The sequence below is a fragment of the Vidua macroura genome, chromosome 6 (genome assembly GCF_024509145.1).
Source record: "Vidua macroura isolate BioBank_ID:100142 chromosome 6, ASM2450914v1, whole genome shotgun sequence".
Classification (NCBI taxonomy): domain Eukaryota; kingdom Metazoa; phylum Chordata; class Aves; order Passeriformes; family Viduidae; genus Vidua; species Vidua macroura.
Genome location: NC_071576.1, coordinates 33,333,783 through 33,347,222, shown reverse-complemented (window position 1 = coordinate 33,347,222; position 13,440 = coordinate 33,333,783). Strand labels below are relative to the sequence as shown.

At 39.2% G+C, this 13,440-nt stretch overlaps 1 protein-coding gene across 11 annotated transcripts in view; it reads right to left on the bottom strand.

The window, feature by feature from the left end:
* RAD51B (RAD51 paralog B) overlaps positions 1 to 13,440 on the bottom strand; it is a 379,423-nt gene that overhangs the window by 224,624 nt on the left and 141,359 nt on the right. For all 11 annotated transcript variants that reach the window (XR_008437716.1, XR_008437714.1, XR_008437715.1 and 8 more), the window contains exon 8: positions 1,615 to 1,711. Coding sequence is in view for 5 of the 11 variants with exons in the window: in XM_053981409.1 (XP_053837384.1) it covers positions 1,615 to 1,711 (97 nt within the window). In the remaining 6 variants the exon portion in view is untranslated. The remainder of the gene's footprint in view (positions 1 to 1,614; positions 1,712 to 13,440) is intronic.

Below are 13,440 nucleotides of genomic sequence, written 5' to 3'. Positions count from 1 at the left end.
ATCATTATGCCATCTCTTGCGTAGCCCTGATTCTAGAATATTCTGGAACTACAGGTCATATACAGCACTGAGATTTTTTTCATATGTGCTGGCAAATTCAGAAACATTTCAACTATTCCATGTGTTTTTCCTAAGTATCTTCAAATACTTTAGCCACAGGACAAAAATATGTTTTACTGAAAACATATTTTGTCATTACTCCCACATCAGAGTCAGCTGTGCCCTTCTTTCCAGAGAAAGCTCATCCACAGCAATTCTAAAGGACAAGCAGAAGCACAAGCACTGTGATCAAGACAATTTAATAAGACAATGCACAACAACTTTGTGCCAAGAAGGAAATTATAAAGGTGAAAAAATATGCCTTTATCTTCCAAATCTAGTTACCGTATTTCAAATCTTTCTGCCAGAGGTAGGGAGCAGTATTTGAGCCACGTACTTCAGAGATACTTTGGCAATGGGTAGAACCAATAAAAGCAACAAGTACAATTCCAAAATTATTTAATGGGTCATGGTTTGCCAGACTCCTATTGACAAAATTATGAAGCAAACACATCAATCAGTGTTAAGGCATTGCACTGAAGTTACTCCCTGACGTTCTGCTTAAATCTACTTCAACCTCTTTCCCTTGTCCACTGAAATGAGTTGCAGAAATAATGTCAGTTTTAACCACTGCTTAGTTAGTTTTGCCATCGAGCTGTACTTGTGTAAAGTCACACAAGCTTGAGACAACTGTGTGTGATTAACCAGAACACAGAGAAGCTGATCAGAACCATCAGAAAGTGAAGCAAGGAGATAAAGAGGGGAAATAACGATGTTATGCAAAGTGGAAAGTCTACATGCAATTATCATGCCTTTGCAAGAAAGATGAGCATTGTTTTGCACCACATTTGGGTCTACGCATGAACACTAAATAACAAAGTTTTCTGCATCTGTCCCTCATGAGAGTACTCTGACTATTCTTTGCAAAATTATCATATTACTTTGTAAACCTTGATTCAGAATTATCTTTTCTTCTTAGCACACAAAGTCGTTACTGTTACTCAAAAAAGTGCTTTTCTCCAATTCTGCACAGAAAACAAAAGCACAAAGACGTGAAGTAATATATGGCATCACAAAAATCCCCATATTACATTCACACAACAGAGAGATGCAGTCTGAGGCACTGTACTTGAAAACCAAACAAATGTAATTCAAGGAACAGGACTGAGGATCTCCTTTCCTTCCTTTGTGAGCAGTTGTTTCTCCTTGGAATCTACAATAACCATTAGATAAGATGAAACTTGCAGGCTAGCCTGTGTATTTCCTCTTGTAGCAGCTTTAGAAAACTGACAAAATAATGCTTTAAATGCATGTGAGTGACAGTACAATGCTGAGAAACTGACATGGCTCAAAAATACATTCTCAGCCTTTAGAAAGTATCTGATCCACATACTTTCTTTTTAATTATAAATGGATTTTCAGAGAAACTGGAAAATAATTTTGTTTCAAGACTCTGTTAGGTTAGACTTGATAATTTGGCTGTCTCAGCCCCCTGTATTTCAACAGAAGACTGCAAGTTACAGCGTGGATTTGTGTCCGTGTAGAGTTTCAGTTCTGATAGAAGGGATTTCTTACCTTCAGACAGGGACAAATCATCAGCTGGAGACACCAGGTCTGCCCGGACCCCAGGGCCACTGCTCAGCGATGTGGTAATCTGATTCGTCAAGATAACCTGCAAACAGACAAGGAGAGGGGGATGGAAAATGAATTTTTATAGCTACTGGAAGGCAGAGAGAAGGCCAGGACTGGAATCCTCCAGGCACAGCATCGAGATGAGTTTCTATTCTGATCTTCAGCAAAGTCAATCCTCAGAACATTTTGAACTACCTGCAGAAACTAAAAGAGTCAGCTGCAAGAAGTGGCGGAAAAGGGATATTGTTAAAAAGATGAAATACTGAACAACAGTACGTTGATACATACAGGCACCTTAAATGAAACTAGTGCTCTGAAGAGCTTCATCTTTTGCTCATATTCCATGAACATTTTGATGCTCCTTACAAAAGCCCACCATTTTTTTCATAGGCAAATAAGAAATCTATTTTCCAAGTAATTTCCACACAATTGACACACTTTCTTCCTTTGGCTGAAACACAGTGCCATGGAGGAAGGTGTGGTAGGGGTACACCCCCATTGATCTGAAGCACAAAAATACTAAATGTTACAGGGCTATCTTTACAAAAGGGGATTTTTTAGTGTTTTAGAGAACCACAAGATTCTGATAAATAAAACTATAGTACCCATAGTGCTCTCCTCTGACAGCATGAGCAATAGTCATGCCTACAAGAGATGAACAATTTCTTGCACCTTTGAAGACATACTGGTTTTTAGGAACAGAGAACATTAAGCAAACAGCGCAAACACCACACAGAGAAGAACATAGCTATAGCCATAGTTATCTTGCAATGCTTTGGATCTCTAAGCAGCTACACTTTTTGCAATAACAGTTGGTCTCCACTTTGCTGACTGACATAGACTTCAAAAATTATTTTTTCTTAAAGAACAAAAACGATTCTTCTACTTGCACCGAGAGCAGACAAACTCCAAACAAACTCTCTTTGAAATTAATGGCCTGTCTTCAGCTGTATTTGACACAGGAGACAGGGAGAAAGGAATTCTATATTTGGTTGAATACAGTTTCACTGGAATTTACTGGAATAAATTAACAGATTACCATTGCTAAAAGGAAGAGGAATTTCTCTGCTGTTCCCTCCCTCTGATCATGGCTTCTTCCTGCTTTCTAGCACTTTCAGCAGTAAGATATGACACACTCTCCCCTTTCTTTTCCCATTGTGAGGCCCCACACAAGCTGTGTCAGACCAATGAGTTGTAACTGCAGTGGTGGTGCTGCAGGGTATTAGGTCTTCTTCAGGCAGCATGACACGAGGTGCCAGCAGTGTGATGGAGTGTGTGACCTTTACAAGACTCCACCTCTCTGCTCATGCCTGCCCACCCAGCTCTGTGCTTGCAAACAGGCATGATGGTGCCTGAGAGCTTTATGGACTGTATCAGCAGCACTAAATTGAGAAGTGTGTAAGTCAAATCTTCACTTACTCAACAGGAGTTCAAGACCTTCAGAACTCCATAGTGCTGCCCCTCATGTTCATCTGCTATTGACTACAAGCTCTGAACAAACTTGAGCTAGCTGTGATCACTCTGCTTAACCACAGGATGCACCTTTTGGGACTGGGCATTTATGATCACTGCAGTGAACATGGACATGGTAGATAACAGCCTTGCGTGGTCACACACCTCGGCTAAGGTACAACTTGCAATACTGCTAACAGCAAACACACGAGAAACACATTGCACCCCTCTGCTGTTTCCCCCAGAGTTGCTGTGTGCACCTATAACCACCCAAAAGCAGACAGCAAAGGGTCTGGTACATACAATTCCTTGCTGCCACTGATGGCTGACTTGTTCATAAGATTACAAGGTAGGATAATTCAATTTATTAACAAAGGGGGAAAAAAAAGTCACTTTTCCCTTTTTTCTTCCTAGGATACTTCTCTTCCATTTTAGTGAGCTAGTTCATCCTTGTGATAGAATGGGCATCAAAACCAGATCAAGGCAAATGAAAGGAGTAGGCAGCCAAGAGTCAGTAGGGATAAGGAAGGATAAGGAAGGATGTCAGACCTTTCCTTCTTGAAACCATTCTCACTTTGTTTCCACTGTGTCACAAAAGCCACGTATCCATAGTATCCAGCACTAGAAAATGTGCTGAAACAGAACACTAACAAACTTAGACTCACATGTACTGGTGAGGTATGAAGTTTTCATTGGCACATTTTGCAATGATCACATTATTAACAAGTATCAAGCTCTCTAAGCGATTCAGTCACCCCAGACTCATGCCAAGATAATCTTTGTGCTGTGCCATCACGTATTTTATTATTTATGCACCAGATTTTAAAGAAATGTTACCATGATTAAGGAATGTTTTCAATAGAAAAAAAATCTTTGTGCTGTGCCATCACGTATTTTATTATTTATGCACCAGATTTTAAAGAAATGTTACCATGATTAAGGAATGTTTTCAATAGAAAAAAAATACCTAAGCACACTATATTTCATATTGCTTTCCTTCAAAGAAAACTAACTTTGAAGGCTTCCAAAAAAAATCAAAAGAAAAATGAATAAGAATAATGATGCAACTGCTTTTTTTTTAAATCTTCCGGATTCCTCCTTAACCAGGAACTCCACAGTACTGTTAGCTATAAGACTGAAAGTCTTCTTCATCTTTTATGCTGAACTCAAACTATGCCTCTGAACTTAGATTTCAATTTCAGATGTATACTTCACTAACTATTTAAAAGTAATATCTTAGATTCCCTGCTATACTGTTTAAAAAAAAAATCAGTTTAAAAAAGCAAAGTCCTACCCTAGTAAATGTTCCTCTCTGACTAGTTCTGAGGATGAAAATTAAGCATATTCTGAGTTCTATGACTTCACTGACAGTTACACATTTGCTTAAATACATATCTAAGTACTATCTTGAATAAGCACACTTCCTCTGAGATGAAGCCATATGCATATACAGAATGCTTATTTTGGAATTAATTGAAAATTATTCCCTACTTTTCCAGCCCTGAAGAACCAACACAGATGCAGTTCTCCCATAAGACAAATTCAGCCACAAGACGAGGCTGTTAGCTAAGCACTACATCTGGCATCAAATTCCCTGTCACACTTCTGCAGCCTCACCTACTACAAAATTCTTTCATCAGGTACAGGTATTCCTATTATTATATTTATATACACACATATAGATGTATTTTCATGTACCTTTGTGCAGCTCCTATAATACAGTTTGAATCTCACTTTGAGAGTGTGCAGAGTAACTCTAAACTCTCACTAACTCAAAAATGCTGTGGGTCAGAAACAAAAGGAAAGAGCTGGTTCTTTGCTACAGTTATGAAACAAAAGGCATCCAGATTCAGCAAACTCCTCTGAATAGAGATATCTTCAAAACTTCAACCATATGCCCTTACTGGAAAGTGCCAAGTTTTATTTTTCCATGAGTAAAACTTTGGTCACGAATACTTTGGCAGTGAAAAGTGCCATTTAAACGAGACCATACCTCTTCAGCAGTCACCAGTCCTTACAGGCATTCAACTTGAAGCCCTGAGTACTGGTATCACATGATTCCAGGGGCACATTTAAAGAATTTATTAATTTTTCCCCAAAGTCTCCGTCATGAATCTGAAAGACATGCTTACTTTACATTCTGCTATCTTTTGAAATGGTTCAGCATATTCAGAGAGTTGCAAATAGGTGTTTGAGGGAATGGTTAAACTTGTGCGTGATATGGAGAGAGCACCCAGGCAGACAAAGGAGATCTGGTGCCAAACAGCTCTGTGATTTCCTGTGAGGAATCACATTTGTGCATGGACAACATCAGCTGAGTCTCACACACTGCTTCATACATGTGTGCACAACATACAATGCTGGTTTTGATGTTAATTATGCTGTTTCCTACAAACCACCAAAAAGAAGGTCTGGGTTGGCCTGATAGGTGCCACACTTGAGAGAAACTACCTGCTAAACAGTGCTTGGAAACAAGCTGGGCTGCGAGTCCAAGCAGACTTACTAGAGAGTGCTTTGCACTGAACTAGCAATGGCACTTCTTCAACTCTTCACTGTAGATCTGCCATTAATTTAACCTGTTTAGCACAGGAGACCTGCCAGGTCCTCAGGCTAAGTAGGTAAGGAAAATTTGCCTCTGTTGGGGTTCCTTTAGACAAATACTGGACATCTTACCAGCCAAGCACAGCTTCCTCTCAAGTGGTTCAAAGCCAGTCATATGCTTATTAACTTCAAGCAGAACACTCAACAGTGAGAATATTGCTACACAGTATTTTGATGCTATCATACTGAAATACACAGTATTTTCATATATATTGTATTTAAAAGACATCCAGTATTTTAAGAGGAGCTCCTATTTCCAATGGAGAAAAATATTTTCACTGCCACTAAGACTCACAAAAAGCCATCATACCTCTCCATACACAAATGTGTCTTGACATGTGCAACAGGTAAGGAAGTTTTGCTATTGCTTTTCTGTTCCTACTTCATAATGAACAAAGGGTGTAGGGATTCTTCAGTCAGCAACTGTGCCTGAATGGAAAACACTCTCCACTGCTAAAAGAGGGGAAGGAAGAGTCAGCTAGACAGCTCAGTAACACTAGAAACTTGCTTCAATGCAGTCTCCCATGGAGTTCAGTGAACCACTGCCTTTAACTTTCAGCCTATTTCTTTGCCATTGGTTAAGAGAGCTATTTAACAAGTGAAAATTTACAGTCCTCAGCCTTCCACTTCTGACAGAATTATGAACTCTTTGGAAATTCACGCAGATTCAGATTTCGAAATCCTTTATGGGAAAAAAATCTACTACTTAAAATACTGCATAAATGACGGACTACACAATTTCCAAATCTTTAATTTACTGCAGCATAGCTACCTCAGATTGTAAAATAACCCCATCTAACTATTAGAAGTGTTATGACAGCAAGAAGAATTAGAAAACCCAGAGATAAACACAAGAAGACAGTGGGAACACTTTCTCAACTTGCTAATTTTAGACATGTTAAAAAACCCCACAGCTTCCTCCTCTGATTACTTGCTCACTTTTTATAGGTGCTAATACCTGGAAAAAAAAATGGACACAAGGATTTCTCAAGGAAAACAGCACTCAGCTTCCAGATAGATCATTGTTACTTCTAAGATTTAACTAGAAGTCAACAACAATGTTAATATGCTATTAAAATCTTTATATGTTGTTGTGAAAACAGAGTCACCTTCCACTGATGTTATTTCAGCAGACGCTAGTTTTTTTGGAATTATATTAGAAAAGTAAAAAAAAACTTAAAACTCACAACACCCCCATTTATTGGGAATAGCAAAGTTCCTGCATATGCAGAAAATCCCTGCAGGTCCTGGGAGAGAGTTGGCCTAAGAACTTCACACAGAAGAATAAACAAACTATTTTTTGTTTGGTTATTTATACAGTACAATTTTTCAAGTACTCCTCCTGCTCATCCTATACCACACTGAAATTACAAAACCAGACTTTGTCATCCATGTAAAATCCAGTTGAGTAAATAAGCTGTTTTCTGTAAACTTGTGGTCTCAGCCTCCTTGTTAGTTTATTGCAAAATTAAAGGGAGCTCAGAGCAGAACTATCAATCAGTAACCAGCAAAGGTAGAAAGTCTTCTGGAATGTACCAAAAGGCAAAAAACCCACACTATTTCATGAAATGGCTGTTTGTTAACAAAGAATGAAGCAGAAATCCCCATTTCGCATGCAACACTATTTAGGAAAATTCTTATTAAAGGCTTCCTATTGAGCTGGGAGAGCAAGCACAAGAACACTTGCAATAATCCCACATTACTCCACCTTATTTGCCCATGAATTTTGTGGCTTTCACTGTGCCCAAGAAATGTCACTAGCAAGCACCAAGTACAAGTGACAAGTCAGTGGGGGTGGGATGATGACTCTCATGCTGGAGGAGAAGGAAAGGAAGTTTTACTGATCCCCAGCCAATCTCCCTTCTGATCCCTGAGAAGGCACCTCTCTCCCTTTCCCTGAAGAACAGAACTTTTAATGAGGTATTCAGGTAATGGCTCAAAACAATAAAGGACAGTGCACCAAGCAATACCACAAAGTTGGATGGAGCTGGTAGCAAGCCTGAAAACAGAAAAAGAGAGCAGTGAAAAAAATGGGGTGAAAAATCATGATTCAAATAGCTGTGAGAACCACAACCTTGAAAACCTGTTAAAGATCCCCAAGACTAGCATCAGTCTGCTCAAGGAAGAATCCTAAATCACCACTATCTGTGACAGTAACAGGGTATTTGTGACCTTCATCTAAGCTACACACTGAAATAGCTTTTTCTTCAACTTCTGTTCCTTTGAGGAGATTTTCTTCAGCATCAGTGGCCATTTGACACAAAAGCCATCAAAGTTGTGCAAGACCTCAGCAGAACTTCGACTTAATATTCACAAGGAATAAAACATGCTTAAAACAGAGCATTTTTGGTGAAATCATGGAGTTACAAACAGAAAAAAGAAAGGTCTGAATGCAATACTGGAGGCTCCTAACCAAAACACAAGTTTTCAAGAGAGAACATCAGGTGCCCACAGCTACAGCAGCACTTGAAACCAGTTACTGCTCCACAGGGCCTCACCTCAGAGGAGACTGGCTTTTAGTGAAAAAAGCCTCTGCATAATCAGACAGCTCTGGGCTCCAGGACCAAATTAAACATATTTACATCACAACTATTATAATGACAGGAGATTAAATATATATACATATTTTCATTCTTAGAAAATGCAAACTATTTTGGCTCACACAAACCAAATACAAAAGAAAAAACCCAACAGTTTATCATCTCAAATCCAAGCAAATCACCACATCCACTCAATGCTTATCCCACTAGGTGTCTTGTATTCCTAAGCTGAGCAGCCACCACCCCAGCAGCTCAGGTTTCTGTGGGGAAGAATGTAAATAATGTCAAATACTCTATAAAGCCCAAACATCACAAGTAAAAACTTCTAATACATGAAATTCCCATATCCAAAGTCAAACACCACTTCTGGTGTTTAATCAAGGCCTAAGATACTCAAAAGTATCTTTACATGTTTTACTAAAATGGTTGTAGCACAAAGCTGCTTCACTGAAGGCATGACCAATACACAAATGCCCACATTAAACAGCTGTTGCTAACCCAAATCAGCTGACAGGGGAAGACCCATTACAGCCATCTTGCCTATAACATGACAAAGAACAGGCTGGCAACAGTGATACACAGGCTGGAGGGAAGCAGGCAGATGTTTTCAGACACAGCATAGCAGCTACCCTGACTGAAGGCAAAGCCAAGAGCTGTTAGAATTCACATCTCAACCAATGTTACCAGAATTTGGCATAATTCCCTGAATAACAGATACATACACATAAACCACTGGAAGCCTATTGAGAACCACTTCCACATCCCATATGCAATGTATACTCCTACAAGTGCTGGCCTTACCTCAGAGGAATTTCAACTGCACCTATTTTCATCAGAATCCAGAGGAAAAAAAAAATAAAAGCAATTAAACAGCACAGAAACAAGAAAGCACAATTCTCAGGAAGGCTCACTAACACCTTTTAAAAGATTAGAGATCTGTTGATCAGGACACATTGTTGGCTAGCTGCAACCTTATTAGAGCTCTTAGGAGAGAGAGAACCTGCAGCTCTTGTTTTGCCAAGGTATCTCTACCCAAACTTCTCCTCTTTCATCCCTCAGTGAGACAATTCATAGTAGCAGAGGTGATTTTATAGTTATTGGATTTCATGGGGTATAAACAGGATTTGAAGAAGCCAAGGTGTCTTTCAGACACTAGCCACTAAACTTATTCTGCTTTGCATAGGAAAAGTACAAAGTTATGCAATTCTATTCCATAAGCCTTTTGAAGAAGTGTCTGTTCACATCTCTGCCAGCTGCTTAAAAAGCATCACAATGAATTAAAACTTCCACCAGAAGACAAAAAAGTAACAAAGCAAAACAAAAGCATGCTGTTCTCAGGCAGCTACAGGCCTTCAAGTTGAAATAGCTACCACCTAGCAACAGCCTGAGGTCTTTAGCCTTTCCTACCCTGTGAATGAGGAATGCAGCCAACACAAACGTAACGTTCAAAATCCCCACCACAGCACCCTTGTGCCGTGCTGCCCAAGAGAAGGGTTTGTGTGCCTGCAAGGCCTTCCCACCCAGCAGCCTGCACAGACCTGTTTGCAGGGATGTGCATTCCCCAAGAGGCATGGCCATACGCCTTCATGTCCTGGCAGGGGCCCAGAGCTCCCTGTTCAGTTTCCAGCAGGTCTTCCTCTCCTCCACCCTCCCCTCCAGCCCCTGCTTATGGATGCCTTTCAGAACTGAGCTTCCTCCTGTGTGTAGCTAGAGATGGGCCACAGTAAGAGACTGCTCTGACTCTGGCTGAGGAAATACAAAATACCTCGCAGGAAATCACTGGAATCCACAGGCAACTTTTACAGCCAAAACCTGCTGCACTCTAAAAGCAGCGAGCATCACTGCTTAAAAGGGAGTTTTCTGATGAATGACTTTATTCTGTTACAAATTGTCTTGTAACAGAATAAATAAAATAAAATTACAAACTCACAGTTCACTCTTCGACTCTTTGCTGTTCTGTGCAACAGTGCTTTTGGTTGGTTGAATTTGTTTTGTTTTGAAGGACAGGGAAGAAACTGGGTTGCCTGGAACACCAGCAAAGTAGTACAGAATTTCAGCTCTGCACTGGCTTCTCTCCAGACTGAGAGAAGAGACATCTCCTACACTTTCATAAGACTGCAAGTAAAAATTTATGCTCACTTTCTTCCCAGTGAAAAGCCTAGTTAAGTTTATTGGCACTAGTTAGTTGTCATTGGCAGATGAAAACAGACTGAAGGCTCTTTCCTGTCACTTCCTGCGTGTTCAGACCTTCTGCCATGCATCTACCCTGCTTTATCCAGCACTTCAAATATACCTAGATCTACACAAATTCTTTGACATTAAATCTCACTAGCTTCTGTTGGAATAAATGCATTGTTACCCCTATTGTAGAGACATGTACAGACACTAAGCAAACTGGCTACCACAAATGTTTACTACCATTCCTAAACCCTGATTTTAAAAACAGAGTTAAAAGTTGGGTCATTCTCTCCCCAAGCACTCTAGAACACGTCAGGACTATCTAGTGCGTACCCAGCAAATTATATATTTACAATTTTTACTATATTTGAAGTTTTTTATATCTGTCTATACTTAGCTTTTTCCTAACAACTCAATAGGAGTATTAAGTAATTGGAGAAGCATCTATTATTCATTACTAAACTAATAAAATACTCCTAACAAAGTCTACTTAGGGCTCATGGCCTATTTCGAGTTGATCATTAATATACTGGCATTTTTGTTTGATTTTGATACTTTGACAAGCCCATCAGAAAGACCATTTATACTACTATATAAATGCAGGTCTAGCTTGATATAGCATATAAAGCACAACTACATGTCATTAATTCCATTAATTCCTCAGATCCTTTCCAATTAGTTCCTTCAAGCCTTCAAGGCAGTGGGTCACAGAAGACTCAGTGGATCTTGGACAAACTGAAACAGCTCAATGGCCTACTGTAATTTACAGCTTTGCTGAACAGTTTTAAAAACCCTTTCCATAGCTCCACCTTATCCCACATCATGACCCTATGCCAACATTCTTAAAAGGAAGACAGTGTTAGTTTAGACTGCTGCTTGGTATCTTGTGGAAGCAGCAGAAAGCACCTCTAGGATGTACTAGAATATTTGTTCCCCTTGTCCATTCATAAACTTTACATGCAGGTAACTACTACCACCACCACATGGCTTACTTTTTTTCTATACACAACATCAGCACCACAGAAACAGAGCAAATCTTTTCTAGCCTGTGGTTATGTTAGAACACAGAATGTTTTAACCACACCTGTTAGAAAAGTTTTCACACAGAGTTATGGCCTTTCACTGAACACATTTCAAGACACAGGATTTTTATACTTGTCTAATAGCTATGCTTAGATAATCATGTAGGCTTTATTTCAGTGTATGTAATGGTCAGTAGGTTTGAAGCACAGAGTAACAGGGAATTTGGATATATAACTCCATCCTCCCATTTGTCCAAGCTATTTGACAGGTCTATAGAGTATTAAGGTAGGAAGTGATATTGCACAGAAGCCTGACAACCAGTAACTTTTACAAAACAAACTAGACACTGACTGTCGCAGCACATACTGCAGTTGAGTCGGCCACACTACACAGAGTATCATCACACAGTTTCAGAAAGCTTCAACCCAAACAGAGTAACATCATACCTCATCAGAAGGCTTCAGGTGTCTGCCCATAGAGAGTAACATCACGTCACTTCAGAAGGCTGCAAGCAGCTGCCTTTCTTGTTCTTTAGGCCAGCCTTTTATACCCCTCATGTTCATGCACTGCCCCTGTGTGCCCTCTGGTCCCTTTGGTGGTTGGTCAGTGCCTGGGCACTCCATGGCTCATTGCTTTCAATGCTGCTCACCTGCTTCTCACAGCTGTAGCCCACTGGGGATGAGGCTCAGGCCACAGCCAATTTCCACAAACTGTGTGCCTACAACTGATGGCAGCATTTAGTGTAACTATGGCTGATTTAGTGAATGCTGTGCTCCTGCTGATTTTAAAGTTCAGTTATCAATCTCTATAGCTGTAATGGCTGTAAAAAAAGTAGAAGTCATACAGAAAACAAAATACCCAGATGCTGAAACAAACAGCCTCTCAAGTTGCAATCAGCTTCCCTTCCTTCTGAGTCAGTGCTCAGAAAGGTATGAAAGAACAGGTGAGAATGAATTAGATGAATTAGATACCTACAAGCTGTAGATATCTATTAACATTTCATTTTAGACATTTTCATACACTGAATTGCATTTACACCTTTAGAGCCTAAGCTACAGTTTAGGCAATAATCTTCCTCTGCCAGAAATATTTGTAGTATTACAAAACCATCAGTAGCCTCGGCCTCCCTTAAAATGCAACAATACAAAACACACCAGTTTGAACACTGGGTAATACTTCTCTTCTGTACCAGTGACTGTTTGCATAATCAACATATTTTAGTCCAATTGGACTGAAAGTCAAAGTTTTACCACCTAGCTTTTTGAGCTCTCTAATATATCAACATACCTCTAAAATGCAGTGCAATATTTTTATGCAAAATAAGATTACTTGGGTATATTTTATCAGTTTCCTAAACCTGCAGACTTAGACAGTTAAGAGTGTTAACTTTGACATTTTTCCTCTTATAATATTCAATACATTTTCTAAACTAAGATATTCTGAAGAAAATAAAAAAAAAATAAATGCAACCTATACAAAAGACACAGTGGTGGACTGTGTTACAAAGTTTTATTACCACTCTTTGAAGACTGCTATAGCATTTTAGCAAGTCTTGTTACACAGTAGTAAGATTATCCTAGGTGCTTCTTCCACAAAAGCATATTAAAATAAACTGGCTACTAGTTATAGAAAAATAGTTCATAAAGAGACAGGAAACAAACATGCCCAAATATGTATGTGTATAATTGTTTTCCAAACATATCAGATCTGGTATCACTCAGAGAAAAGGAGAAGGGACGTAAATCATCCAAGTTTCTTCTTGCCAGTATTTGGGGGGAAAAAATAAAATTGTATGGCCTAAAACATTCTGGAATTTCAGTGGCACTGAAATGCTGAAAACTGAAATTGTTTTCAGTAGTAGTGCTATCAATTCAATAAAGTTATTTTTTCATTGGCTATACCTTGGGTCTAATTAAGATAACTATAGCTTGTTTTACAATAAATTTCTCCTCAAAAAGTTACTTATTGTTTTTCT